The sequence below is a fragment of the Myotis nattereri genome (assembly GCF_964212035.1).
Source record: "Myotis nattereri genome assembly, chromosome: 11".
Classification (NCBI taxonomy): domain Eukaryota; kingdom Metazoa; phylum Chordata; class Mammalia; order Chiroptera; family Vespertilionidae; genus Myotis; species Myotis nattereri.
In genome coordinates this window covers 72,016,525-72,031,477 of record NC_138086.1, presented here as the reverse complement: position 1 = coordinate 72,031,477, position 14,953 = coordinate 72,016,525, and the positions used below count along the sequence as shown (strand labels likewise).

General features: G+C 43.4%; 1 protein-coding gene across 1 annotated transcript in view; it reads left to right on the top strand.

The window, feature by feature from the left end:
* Positions 1-14,953, top strand: part of LAMB4 (laminin subunit beta 4) — a gene marked incomplete at its 5' end in the record, with an annotated part of 91,112 nt that overhangs the window by 9,422 nt on the left and 66,737 nt on the right. Inside the window, 7 exons of the mRNA XM_081102376.1 lie at positions 3,446-3,581; positions 5,461-5,534; positions 6,627-6,815; positions 7,628-7,691; positions 7,875-8,089; positions 9,385-9,505; positions 10,735-10,923. Of these exons, the coding sequence (XP_080958502.1) occupies positions 3,446-3,581; positions 5,461-5,534; positions 6,627-6,815; positions 7,628-7,691; positions 7,875-8,089; positions 9,385-9,505; positions 10,735-10,923 (988 nt within the window). The remainder of the gene's footprint in view (positions 1-3,445; positions 3,582-5,460; positions 5,535-6,626; positions 6,816-7,627; positions 7,692-7,874; positions 8,090-9,384; positions 9,506-10,734; positions 10,924-14,953) is intronic.

The window sequence follows — 14,953 nt, the reverse complement described above, 5'->3', positions numbered from 1 at the left end:
TCAGTCTTTGAAGGGAATTACTATGCAACGTGGCTGCCTTGGCGACCCCGGGGAGTAAGCATAATTGACTTACGCAGTGAAGCTTGAGGACCTCTCAGGGCCTCAAGGCCATTCTGCTAAACATGAGTCCTCATGGCCGGGCCCTAGAGATAGCGGGCGCAGCTTGGAATTCCCTGTGCAGCCTCACAAGCCTCTTGGAAACTGCCTTGCCTATAGTACCCCTCTGTGAATGTATTTGGGGCCTTTTTTTTCCTCTTAGAGACCAGTTTATTCAAAGGACAAGTTGCCTTGCAGTTCTTTTCCTCCCCGTGTTCTGGGAGCAGCGCAAGTATCCAAGGTCATCTACGCCTCGTACCTGCTGACAAGCCCGCGGCGGTCACGTCAGGCCTTCAGTGAGAGGACGTTCAGGAAGGAAGTTGGACCCAGGCCGAATGTCGATGGCCCAGGCTTTTCCGCGCATTGTTCTTTAAGGCATCTCCTGGAGGCCTCTGGGAAAGGCTTTGTATTCTAATTGGTTTCTAGTAAAAGAGGATGATTATAAATAAGTGGAGACACTACCTGAGAGCTTAGCGCTGTTCTAAGTTTGGGAAGTGCTTGTGTCAGAAAGCAAATTCTCTACATGTGCGAGGAAATGGCCCTGGGGACGTGCTGCTCAACTCTAGGCCAGGTGGGACGGAGGACTCTTTAAGTAACTTTACGAGTCCAGGGCCTGTGGACAAAGAAGTGGTTCTCAGCTCTAATATTAGAAACTTTCCGACCCAGACGCCAGCCATCTTGTTCTTCTGCCACTGGCATTTACTTACTATGGTCATAGCCAACTCATGATATACTCAGACAATAATCAGAAAGTCATATTCCTACATCTTCATTTCACTCAACCAAAACCAGAGAAAAATAAAAAAAATTAAACTTCAGACGCTTTTTTTTTTTGGCCTAGAGCAGTGGCCGGCAAACTGCAGCTCGCGAGCCACATACGGCAATTTGGCCCCTTAAGTGTGGCTCTTCCACAAAATGCCACGTGCGGGCGCGCATGTACAGTGTGATTGAAACTTCGTGGCCCATGCGCAGAAGTCGGTATTTTGTGGAAGAGCCACACTCAAGGAGCCAAAGAGCCGCATGTGGCTCGCGAGCCGCAGTTTGCCAACCACTAGCCTAGAGAATCACAGAAATCTTAAAAATCTTAGAGCTAGAAAGAAATCTCTGGATATCTCTAGGCTGACAAAGTATCACAGGCAGGGCTGTTCTCCCATCTATTATCTGGCAAGTTGCTGCCAAGCAGAGCATCCTCTCCAAAACCTGCAAGTCATCATGGACCCACAGTGCTACCCAAGCGGGACCTCCACTTCGTCACCACAACGAAACATCCCCTGCAGCCAGTCTCAGCAAAGACTAGGCTCCTGAAATGTTTACAGGAAGAGTAGCCCGCAAGCCCTGAGTATAAACATCTCGCCCAGGAATCTGTGTAGTATTACTGGAAGTACTTTGAAGCCTTGACATCTTTCAGTGGAATCGCAGGGCTTCTGCTGCTCTTTCAGCCTCCCCATAAGCAGAATTGATCTAGTTTTCATTGTCCCACGATTTCCCAAGTGCATTTTTGGTTTTCTCCTAGTAGAAGGTTTATGATGGCCAGTGATTCTAAAAAGGTGATATGGATCTCCTGAAAGGCTGGTTTATTTTTAGAGACTACAGCTGAAAGAGTCAGTAAAATCATTATGCATTAGCCCTGGCCAGTAACTCTGTTGGTTAGAGCATCGTCTGATATGCTACGGTTGTGAGTTTGATCCCAGATCGGGGCACATGCAGGAATCAACCAATGTGTGCATGAATGGGTAGAGAGGAAGGTTGATGTTTCTCTCTCTCTCTCTCTCTCTCTCCCTTCCTCTCTCTAAAATCAATTTTTTAAAAAGATATTTTTAAAAAATCATCAGGCCGAAACCGGTTTGGCTCAGTGGATAGAGCATCGGCCTGCGGACTGAAAGGTCCTAGGTTCGATTCCGGTCAAGGGCATGTACCTGGGTTGCGGGCACATCCCCAGTAGGAGATGTGCAGGAGGCGGCTGATCGATGTTTCTCTCTCATCGATGTTTCTAACTCTCTATCTCTCTCCTTTCCTCTCTGTAAAAAATCAATAAAATATATTTTAAAAAAATCATCAGGCATTCATTCAATAAATTTTATTGAACATCTGCTATGTTCCAGACACTATAGTAAGTAAGGAGAATACAGCCATAACCAAAACAAATTCCTTGCCCTCATTCATCTTAAAGTCTAATGATGGCAACAGACAGTATTCCAATGACTATACAATATAGTCTCAAATAGTGATAAGCGCTTAGAGAATATTGCAGAGCAGGATAAGGATAGACACTAGCGGAGGCCATAGGGTGGGAGGAGGTGGACTTCTAGAAGTCAAGGAAAATCTCTCTGACCTGAGAACAGCTTGTGTTAAGCTGTGAATATTCCAAGGCAGGAGAGTTCTTGGAAAGCTCAAGGAAAAGCAAGAAGTGCGCACAGCTAGGGCTGAGTGCATCAGGGAAGACAAGCAAGAAGGTGGCCCTGGTGAGGTCATGTAGGCCCTTGTAAGCCATGTCAGGACATAAGCTCAATGTTCACCAGCGCATTCGCTGTTGTAGGCAATTTCCACCAAAGGGAATTATGATAACCAGCTCCTGCTCCCTGAAAGCTTTGCAAAAATGCTCCTCCAGGGCCCCACATATCAGCCAGGAACAACTGTGCGGGTCATTGGCATCGTTCAGAAATCCCTGGAGATTTCCTTAGGAGTTTTAAGTGAGTATAGCTACAAGCAGACATGAAGTTAAGCAAACTCCAAGGCCAATCTCAGCAGTATAGCTTTTGAAAATATATCTCAAGCAAAACTAGTTCCAGTTCCCAAAAAGACCTTCTAGCCTGTGAGACAAGAGGTGGGGCTCTCTGATGTGAGTTTATAAAAATCTTTTACAAAATCCACAAGTGTAATACGAAGATTTTGGCATTGGAAGCTTTTCTACCAAAAACTGTCTGAGAGAGAGAGGGTGATGATTGCAGATAGCCTAGTGGTCCACTGCTTTATTAGTTTCATAGCAAATATTCTTATTTTTTTTTTTACTAAAGGAAATAATTCCACTGAAAGAGTATATTCTAATTACTTCTCGGTAGTTTAAAATAATCTCCAGATCATCTGCCTCTTGTATGAGAAGAAAATTAGTTCCACATGTTTGCATTTTTGCTCCAACTATGTAAATTTATAAAAATTCTTTCATATTTTAAATTCATTTGTTATTGTATTTAAGCACCTATTGAGGGAAAAATTGATGTCTTGTTATTTCCTTTGCTGTTTATTTTTAGATTGAATGACAAATATAGTAAGTACAGCTTGTTTTTAAGTTTAGGTCAACAATAAGTAATTACAATTCTTTATTTTAAATTTTAATGGTGACATTTTCCAGGGGGAACAAAAATGCTTCATTTGTGACTCCAGATTTCCATACGATCCGCACACCCATCCCAACAGCCACACCATTGAGAATGTGATTACAAGTTTTGAACCAAATAGAGAAAAGAAATGGTGGCAATCTGAAAACGGTATGAATAAGATCCTGTCCAATTTTTTCTTCGTATTTTTAATAAGGTGTCTTTCTGTATGATTTTAACAGTGTCAGGCAAGGAGTGTTTTTGGAATGGAACTGTATCCATCAGAATGTAGAGCCCTGTATAAGAACAAATTTCCTTTTCATTTTAAGAAAGATTATTTTTTTTCTAGAGAAATAGAAGTGTATTTTAAGCAAAGGCTCAGAATGTTTCACTCTTTCCATGTATGAGAAGAAAATATCTCTGCATTCTTTTGTTCTTTGTAAAAAAAATAATGAGGAAATTTATGAGGTGTTGGTAAATAAAGGCTAATATAAAACACAGTAAGTGGAATTAATAATTCCAGGAGAAGTCTCAGAGTTCACGCCATGTGCTTCTCCTTCTTCAACACATGAAGAAAGAGAGAAAAATGACACTTTGCTTCTTCCCGCAAGCCAAAGGTTTTAATATAAAAATTGAATTGAAAGGATAGTTGGCTACTGACTGACGTTCTCTCCCTTCTGGATTTATGCCCTTCTCTGGTCACGATCAACTGTGATATTGAACCTCACACTGGCCCTGACTATTCTAAGTTTGAACCTGACTGAGGATTCCTCATGTTCCCCGCTCCGCCACCCTCCCCAGCTTTGGGCCTTATGTGCTTAAGTCAATGTAGACTGGCTCACTCATGATGGCTCCTCTTCAACACGGTGCCAGTTCTGCTTTATAGCTGTCTAGACTCCCATGCCAGCGTTTGTCCCACATCTCCTCTCAGAAGGAATCCCCTCTGTCAGGGCTGATTACATAGAACCAGGGTTCTCACCCAAGCATTTTAGAGAGGAAACGGAGATCTCCTTCCTGGAAAGGGTGAGGAGCCCATGACAGAGCCTGGGATGTGGCTGCCTGCTCAGCAGCAAACCCTGCCCCAGCCGCTCACCGGAAGGTAAGCTGCCCGCCGTTCACGGCAGCCCAGCTGCTGTGCTGTGAGCTGTGCTGTCCAGTATCGGGGCCCTGGCCACATTCCTCCTGAGCACGTAACACATGGCTCATTCAAACTGAGATGTGCTAGACGTAGAAAACCATCCCAGATTTCTAACACTCAGTTTGGGGTGAAAATGTGTGACAAAACATTGCTAATTTTTGAAACATTGATGGCATGTTCAAATGAGAATATTTTTTATTTATTGGGTCAAATGTATTAAAAATAATTGCACCTGCTGAAATGTAGCTGCCAGAAAAATCTAAATGACACCAGCGACTCATATTTCTGTTGGACGGCGCACTTTAGCGAGATCAGAGCTTCCGTCGGGTCCAGACTAGGGCCAGCCGTCCGTGTCCATGATGAGGTGATGGCAGCAAATAGCCTCCATGCAAAGTCCTGGCCAGGACAGCTCCGTCTTCTCAGCCACAGAGGAGCCCACAGATCCTCACCCCAAAGGAAGGCTCTAAGCTGTGTTTTATGCTGACTGACAATAAAACTGGTGCAAATGATTGTTAGCAGCTGTTGGAAGGACAGGGTGTGTCGATTGTACCATGCCCTGGCTTGCTAGCTCACACTGTGTGTAGTCAAGATGTGAGTTCAAGGACGTGAGCCCCGTTGTTCCACCTATGGGAACTGTCCCGGAACTCCTTTGGTGGTATGTAATACTGCCACACGGTGGCCATGGGCATGGATGTGGGCACGGTCTGGGTAAATCCCATATTGCTCTCCCATAGACCTTCTCCTGGGCATGGAATGGCATGGAAACCACTCCAACAGACTAGGAAAGAGTGTTGATCACCAGCCATGGGCTTTCAAAGGGTTTTATTATAGACAAGCCACAGTGAGGGGTTAACATGATAAACAAGGGTCTCTCAAAATCACTGATTTTCTCCTTTCTGGATTTTTCTTTAGGTCTTGATCATGTCAGCATCCGATTGGACCTAGAGGCATTGTTTCAGTTCAGCCACCTTATCCTGACCTTTAAGGTACAGATGTGTAGGTCTGCTGCCCCTTTTATCTACTTACCAAATGCTGGGCTTACCTGAAAGTTTGCTTCCCCGCTTCCTTGCAGAGAACGAAGAGCTGTGTATCCCAGGCTCCAGCTTTGTCATTGGGGTTTTTGTTCTTGAATTGAATCAAAATGCCACTGCTCATTAATTAGTAACTTACATGGCCAACGACAACAAAAAAAGTCTTAGAAGATATAGCACGACGAAAAATGTCAAGCACTAGGGGATAGAGACCACAGAACAAGAAAGGCACTTTCAGGCAAACAGGGCAAGAACTGGAAATTACTTAAGGAAATATGGAAAGATTGTGATCAAAAAAGGAAGAAAAATTAAAGGGTCTTTGTTAAGGCTGCTGAGGTACCAGAGAAAATCCTGTGCTATAGTCATTCTCTAATCATGCATCAAAATTCGAATTTTGATGTCAGGCCTGGTGCTAAGTTGTTGTTATAAAAAATGAATATAAAATAAAAATTTGTTTTTTAAAAAAACATTAGCCTTTGCCCCCCAAAGAGCTCACAATCTAGTCATGGATACAAATTTATATATTTATATATTTATATATAAAGCACATATATAAATTTAAAATCATAATACGGGGTGATAAGTGCATAGACATATTAGAATGGTGGGGAGTTCGTTGACAACACTAAATCTGCCCTGGGGAGCCCAGATAAGCTTCATGGTAGATTTTCAAGGATATAAGGGTTTGCCAGAGGAAAAGCATCCTAGCCACCACCTCCCCCCAAAAAAGAAGAAAAAAAAAACATGCAAAATGCTGTATAAAATATCCATTACATTAGCTTTTTAAAAATTAATATGCCATCTTTCTCCAATTAATAAATCACACGGCCATAAACATTTTTAAATGAAATTAGATCTTACGGCAAAATATGTGCTCATAAATACTTGCCCACTTTTGGAAAGAGATTTGGTATGTTCACTGTATAGAGATTTTAAGGGATACAAATAAAGTTTGAAAACAGAATTAGAAAATATAAATGTTTACTGTGAAGCGGTAATTAAATCTCCCATTGTGAAGTATTACAAGTTTAACTCGTTTTTCCATAGACTTTTCGGCCTGCTGCAATGTTAGTTGAACGTTCCACAGACTATGGACACACCTGGAAAGTGTTTAAATATTTTGCAAAAGACTGTGCTACTTCCTTTCCCAGCATCACATCTGGCCAGGCCCAGGGTGTGGGAGACCTTGTTTGTGACTCTAAATATTCGGATATTGAACCCTCAACTGGCGGTGAGGTAGCATTTCCTTTCTTGGATTCCTTTGCTGTAAAATAAGCCTGTTGTGGTTGTTGTGAATGTGGTTGATTTAGATGAAAGCAGTGCTTGCTGAAAAATAACTTGAGCTGTTGGGTTTTAAGAATAACAGTTTAAATTGAAACGAGTCCTGAATCCATCTCACATTCAGATAGATAATAAATGCCTTCTAAGAAACAGTCCTGCACTGTGTCCATCTGAAGGTGAGCGGGGACCAGCATCCAGGCTGGGCACCAGGGCCTGGGGGTTCAGAGGCAGGAGCATCTGTTTCGAACCCTTGCAAGGGAGCGCGTAGGCGAGTGCAGCCCTGGACTAGTTGTCTCATCTCATCTTAATCTACAAACCACCACGCAGGTGGAATCTGCCAGGAATCTCCCCCTGAACAACGCTGGTAACTGGCAGAGGGTCAGGGTGGGAGTGGGGTTGGCAGGTATTATGTATCACGTGTCATAGAAAGAATAGGTGGTCGGCAGTAGCTCCAGAATTCCCTGCCAAATCCAAATTCGTCATGATTTGCTGACCTGTGACCCCATCACTCCACCCAACCCAGAACAGGAGCCCTTCTTGCGAATGGTGTCACGACGGCTCCCCCGAAGACTGTTTGTAACTTTCATTTTCCTTCCTGGTACTTCTACATATTCATATGAAAACCCAATGATAGCCGGTATCCTGGGCTAGTTGGGAGGCAATGGCTCGGCCTGCGGGGAAGATCAGGATCTCTTATATAAGAGCATACCCTTTAACAATCAAGTTCTTGGGTGAAATACTTACATTTGCCCACATTTGTTTTACAGGTTGTTTTTAAAGCTTTGGATCCCAGCTTTGAAATAGAAAACCCCTACAGCCCCCACATCCAGGGTATGAATTGCTTTATATTTTTTTCACATCCATTACTTTTCTAAAAATTTCATGTTAGAAGTGTCCTTGTCATTACATTTCTAGAGGACATTAAGGGGACGTCAGTCAAGAAGGGTGCCTTGAACCGATACAACCTAAAGGCACTTCGGTTCGTTGTTTTTATTATGATTTTCCTTTCTCTAGACCTTGTTACATTAACAAACCTGAGGATAAACTTCACCAAGCTCCACACCCTTGGGGATACTTTGCTTGGAAGGAGGCACAATGACTCCCTGGATAAGTACTACTATGCTCTCTACGAGATGGTGGTCCGCGGCAGCTGCTTCTGCAATGGCCACGCTAGCGAATGCGGCCCGATGCAGACGGTGCCAGGGGATGTGTTCAGCCCTCCGGGAATGGTGAGTCACGCAGCCAAGAGACCAGCTGGCTCCCCTACCCTTCTGTCCTGTCCCGGAGCTCCATGGAGATCGGACTTTCCACCTGGGGATCCACACAGTGCCAGCCTTGTGTCGGGGCAGGTCTGGTTCAGCCTGGCCTGGCAAAGCCTTGTGGATTCTGCCGCTCACGGGCATTGTTGAACTTATGACCAGAATGTCTAACTATGACTTTAAGGCAGCCCATCTTGCTCTCTCTTGGCTATTTGTTTTTTTAGGGAATGGCGATTTGGTGAGGAGGACCCATAAGTTCACATGCGTTCCCTCACACAAACTTATGGATGGTCTACTGTAGCCAGTGCCGTGGTGTTTGAATAATAGCTGCTATTGTAAGGATGGTCACCCAAGTAGCAACCTTACACTATGATGACTGTGTCCTCCTAGTGCCAATCTCTCCCCTTCTTGGGACTAGGCTGAGGGAGTGATGTAGTAGAAGAATTGTATTGTCATGCAGAGTCCTGGGGTGAATCTACTAAATAATTTAAACTAATCATAACCAGACCAGGCATCAGACAAGGCTTGAGGCTGAGGCTATTGTACCTTCTTACTCAGCTCTCTCCATGTGTCAGTGGAAATAGAACTTCTCCCTTTGAACTTGGTCATTTAGGGCGTTTTATGGAGAATCACACACCTTTCTCCCGTTTTTCTGTTTTCTAATTTCCTCTTTTCCCTTATGCTTCTAAACCACCCTGGACACACATGCACGTGTACACACACACACACACACACGCACACACACACTACACACATCATCCCTGCAGTGTGCTGCCCTGACACTAGCATTCAGAAATACCAAAAAATTTATTGTAAATGTTTACCAAACATCTTAAATTTTTTAATTGTAAAAGTTATTGCATCTAAATAAAAAAAGATCGTATAGGTTGGTATTGTAACTACCATATGGGAAACTAAACTTCAAAGAGGCCCATGGTCTGGTATTTCATTTTCCATTTAAAGAACTGCAGCAATGCTTGGCCAGTGTGGCTCAAGGGTTAAGCATCGACCTATGAACCTGGAGGTCATGGTTTGATTCCCAGTCAGGGCACATGGCTGTGTTATAGGCTCGATCCACAGTGTGGGGCAGGCAGGAGGCAGCTGATTAATGATTCTCTCTCATCATTGATGTTTCTATCTCTCGCTCCTTCTCCCTTCCTCTCTGGAATCAATAAAAGTATATTTTAAAAAAATAATAATAAAGAACTGCAGCATCCTCAAAGATGAGCCCTCCTTTAACACTGCTTGCTTGTCACACAATGCAGGTCCAGGGCCGGTGTGTCTGCCAGCACAATACAGGTGGCACGAACTGCGAGCGGTGCCAGGACTTCTTCCAGGATGCGCCGTGGAGGCCAGCCGCGGGCTCCGAGAACAACACTTGCAGAGGTGAGTGGGGAAGAGTCCTTAGCACAGACTGAGGACATTTTTTTGTTCGTTTGGAAGGTGGTGAACCGGGGCTCCCAGCTCCAGCTGGGTGATCTGCTGATGTCTCCCGTTATCTCACCCGGAAAAATCACCACCGTATCAAACCTTCACACCAAAAATTAACATGAATTTGAAAAATGAAACAATGTGATTATTGGGTGAGCCCTTTCTAGGGGAGGGACTGAGCCCTGTAATAATATCAGTGGGGATGGTACCAACCCAGGAATTGGGTGAGGACTAGATTCAGTACCAAGATCCCTACTATTGCCCTGAATCACCAGACATTCCATGAATGTGACCTTAAACTCAGATGTCAGATAATAGGAGAAATGAGGTCTGGGTTGAGTTTGACTGGTTATTATACGTTTTATAAAATGTTTAGGCTAATAAAGTGCAGGTTTTTTTGTGATGTACTTGCTGCCTCTAAATTTTGATAAACTTCCGAACGAACTTGTTATTGCTTCTGTTCCCATATTTGGGGGATATAAGATTGAGCGGGGAAGAGGTCACGAGGAGAGCTCGTGGAAAAGCCCCATCCGTGCGTCACGTATACATGGCCCAGCACATGTTTATGCATTTATGGGGGGAAAACAAACACAAACCTCACAGACACTGCCACGAAGACAGACAAACTCCCCCAAGCAGACTGCCTTTCCCTGTCGCCTGGCGCCACCCCAGGTGGGTGGAAGGCCCCTGGCCACCCTCCCAGCGCTCGGCCCCGGAGAAGGAGAGGCGGCGAGGCTTGGTTTTAACATCTCCCCTGAGAAGCCCAGGGCCTACAGAACACGCGATGTAAAAATTTCAGACTTACAACTTACAAAGTAAAAGTATTCTTTACCAAACAGCAATAAAAATATTGCACTTTCGGGCTTCTGGATCACCCAAAGGATTTACTTTTGTTTACTTGATTTAAAACAACAACAACAACAACAACACACACACACACACACACACACACACACACCTAAATATTAACGTTTTGGGGACACATTTCAGAGAGAGTATATGGGCAGAATAAGAGTCCTGGACAGACCTTGGAAAGCACCTAGTTTAACTGTTTGTATACGTGTGTCCATAAAAGAAGGTGGAGGCTGAAGAAAGAGGAGGGGGGTGCAGGGTTCGTGTGCGGGATGCCAGCCAGGCTGCTCCCCAGACCCGGTGAGCCTCGCGGTGACTCTCCCCTTCCCCAGCTTGTAGGTGTAACGGCCACTCGGACCGCTGTCACTTCGACCTGAGCGTGTACCTGGCGAGCGGCGGGGCCAGCGGGGGCGTGTGCGAGGACTGCCAGCACCACACCGAGGGCCAGCACTGCCACCGCTGCCGGCCCCTTTTCTACAGGGACCCCCTCAAGGCCGTCTCCGACCCGTACGCGTGCCTGCGTGAGTCCCCAGCCTCTGGCCGCACCCTCCCACTGGTTTGAGCAAATGCTGATGGAGCAGGCCTCATGTGGCTTAGCAGCACCTCCACACGGCCCTCTTAGGGGCAGTGCGAGTTTGCAAAGCCACTTTAACTCTAAGAGCGTTTCTTTCTCTTTGCAAATTGGGCCAGATGCCTGGGGTCCCTCGTGGTAGTCTTGCAGCAGTCAGTGGCTTATACTAGAGCATCAGGAAACTTCTGGATTCAGCCAGGAGGCGGCAGATGGTTTCAGAGGATGCCTAGACACCTGGACTTTCCCGGAGGTCAGCCCCAGCCAGGAGCTGGCTGCTGACATTAGCTACATTTGACTGCTGTGGGCCATTTAACTATGTTGTTAAGATTCATGAGCTAACTATTATTACCTTTTTAAAAAATATATTTTATTGATTTTTTTTTACAGAGAAGAAGGAAGAGGGATAGAGAGCTAGAAACATCGATGAGAGAGAAACATCAATCAGCTGCCTCCTGCACACCCCCCACCGGGGATGTGCCCACAACAAAGGTACATGCCCTTGACCGGAATCGAACCTGGGACCCTTCAGTCCGCAGGCTGACCCTTCAGACGCTCTATCCACTGAGCCAAACCGGTTACGGCCCTTGCTTCTTTTTTTAACCTTAACATTTTTTTCCTTTTATTTCTAATCTCAACTTCGAAAAATAAAATATTTCAAATATATACAAAATAACAGAATAATATAGTAAACACCCTTATAACCACCAGCAGCTTTGTCAAAACAGAATGCCTTACCCTATCATCTTCAAGACTTTAATAGAACAGGACAGGTACTATGATGTCCTAGGTGCACATCTGTCCCACTATCTTTGGTAGTTATCACCATACTATTTTCACATATGTTTGATCTACAAACTATATATATATATATATATATATATATATATATATATGCATATTTTCAAACTTTAGATAAATGATATTATGTTGTGTGTATCCTTGAGTATTTCATTAAACACTATGTTTAAGATTTTTGCTTATCAGGTGGCCCTAGTTTTCCAATTTTAATTTCTGTGGCCTTATCAGGTGGCCCTAGTTTTCCAATTTTAATTCCTTCCTTCCTATAAATGCAACAAAATCTATTTGTCCATTTTTCTTCTGATGCTACAATACCGTATACGTGGCCTTGTGCACATGCACAAAGACTGTCCTTAAGAGTCATACCCAGGAGTAGAGTTACTTGGACATAATATGAACTCTTTCAAATTAATTAGATAATGCTGATTGTCCCCTAAGAGGGTATACCAATTAACAGCCCAACCAACAGTGTATGAGAGTGCATGTCGCTCTACATTCTGGCCAACACTTGGTTTGATCACACCTTAATTTTTGCTACTCAAATAGTACCTCACCAGTACTTTAATTTACATTTCCTTGCAGGAATGAAACTAGAGTGATGCAAACAAAGCACCTAGGCCCCCAAATTTAAGGAAGCACCATTCTCAGAGTCATGTAAGCATAGGGTTGCCACTTGCACTAACCTGACAGTGAGTGCCTCCTTAAATGTTGTGCCCTGGGCACCTTGCTTTCCTCTCTCTAATACCAGCACTGCTCTCAATTATTGCATAGATAAATACTCCAACCTGATTTCAAACACACGGTGCCAGTTACAGATAACTCTGCTGTAAACTAACAAGTTAGCCCACTATTACTTCATGGATGCTGGTGGAGGACATGAAACTCCTGGGTCAAAGACAAAGGACTTTATTACTCACAGCACAGCAAGCAGCAAGATGCTTGTGTTGGTCTGAGTTCCCAAGTCCCCAAGCCCCAACTCCCATGGGGCAACTCAAGGATACCAGATGGTTCCTGTACACCTAATGGGCTTACCTCATAGCCAAGGAAGACTGGAAGAGGATTCATTGCTTTTATAGCAGTGGAAGCAAGCTCATTCTTTGTCTGGGAGGAAAGGTTTTCTCGTTCCTCAAAGTAGCTGGCTGCAAACACAATCTTGAGCTATGGCCTGGATAAAGAACAGTTGGGCCTTGCGTTGTTGGCACACTCAGCAAAAATGTTCGGGTGCCCAGTACCCAGAAATCCTGCTTCTTAGGCTATCTCATCAATAGGATGTTGTATTGGATTGGGGGACTTGCTATGAAACTACAATTTCAAACTTTATTAATCACAATACCTAAAATGAAGTCTTACACAGAAGTAATTCAGTAGCTACCTGAATACATACAATATTCTAGATTTCAAACTTTAAACCATCTCAATGTATAAAAAGCAGACATGATGTTTTTTTCTCAGATTACTTAGTTGGTACCTAACTGCATGAAATTTTACCTTACATGGCCTGTTTAAAATTGATACAAGAACTGGATTCTCATGAAAAACATTTTTTTAATCTCTGTCCTAAGTATCCTACATTTTTTTAACCAGAATCTGTAATTACACACACACATACACACACACACACACACAACTTAAAAGAAAATAAAATTGCTCTCCTAGGTACAATCAGTAAATTATAATGATTTGAAACAGGTAATCCAAGAGTATGGAAAGAGATTGGGAATAACTAAACCAAGTGTTTTGAACACATTGAACAAAGTCTTGTTCCTTCAGAACCATATCAACTAGATGGTGCTTTTGAAGGAAACCGAGGGAAGAAAACGAGTCCCCTGATATGAAATTAAAAAGCCGTGCTTTGTAAATAAGTTGTTTCTCGAAGAAAGGCAGATGAGGAGCTTGTAAAAACTACCATCATGAGACTCCCAGCTTCTCCCACTTTACCTAAACACATGTTTATGTGTGTGCGTGTGTGTCTGTACAAATGACGTGTTTTAAGACTGACTAGCAGCAATCTCATATAAATTTTCTCTAAGTTGTTTTTGTTTGACTCTAAATATTTACATAATCTGATTCCACGCATAAGAGTTGACTAATTTTAAGTCTTCCATGATTAAAACACATTCAAATGTGATACAGGAAAAAACACACACAAAGATTTGGTAGACTCAGCCACTGATAATAAAAGTTTGTTAGAATTAAGTTGTGTAACACCAAGTTTATGGAAATTCTATCTTAAGGGCCCTGACATGCCAAAACCGGTTTGGCTCAGTGGATAGAGCGTCGGCCTGCGGGCTGAAGGGTCCCAGGTTCGATTCCGGTCAAGGGCATGTACCTGGGTTGCGGGCACGTCCCCAGTGGGGAGTGTGCAGGAGGCAGCTGGTCGATGTTTCTCTCTCATCGATGTTTCTAACTCTCTATCTCTCTCCTTTCCTGTCTGTAAAAACTCAATAAAAAATATATTAAAAAAAAAGGGCCCTGACATAGGGTTATTTCAAAGTAAAGTTACTACCCTCTCACCCACATCCCCCAAAGGCTGCTTCTGCACATAATTAAATTATACTCTGGAACTCAGCGCTGACCCCTTGGAGAGTGTCCCAAATAAAGCTGAGCCTCTTCCTTTTGGCTACTTCTAAAATGAATCCAGTTTGTTCCTTCCTTTCTAGAAGCAACTGGCTTTAATTACAAAAGAATTGTGGTTTTTCCAAACTAAACAGAAACCCAATGCTGTTTTTCCATAGTAAGATTTTCTCACCAGTCACAATCCAATAGCAAACAATTGAAATCCAAAGATTCTGTCAGACAACCAACTGATTGCTTCAATGACGCCAAACAACGGGGTTTGACTAGATTTTATCACTATGACCTAAATGGTAGTTATGTAAACATAGCCTTAGACCTGAGGGTGTTATTTTTGTTAATCTAAAGCAAACATGTATAAGTGTGAATAGAATTGGTCCTTAGAATCAGGATATTTATTTTAAAAAAATTTTTTTGCATTCCTTAAAAGTGGAATTCCTTGAAAACCCAGCACCACAAAGATACAAGAGACCATGGTGGTCATCTGATGTCTCCAACTTGTCCTCTAAACCAAACACCTCTCTGCTGATGAAGGGGTCACTGCTCTCTTGGGCAGTCCTAACCATTAGTTCTTTCTTATACTCAGTTAGGCTCTCCCTTTTGTAACT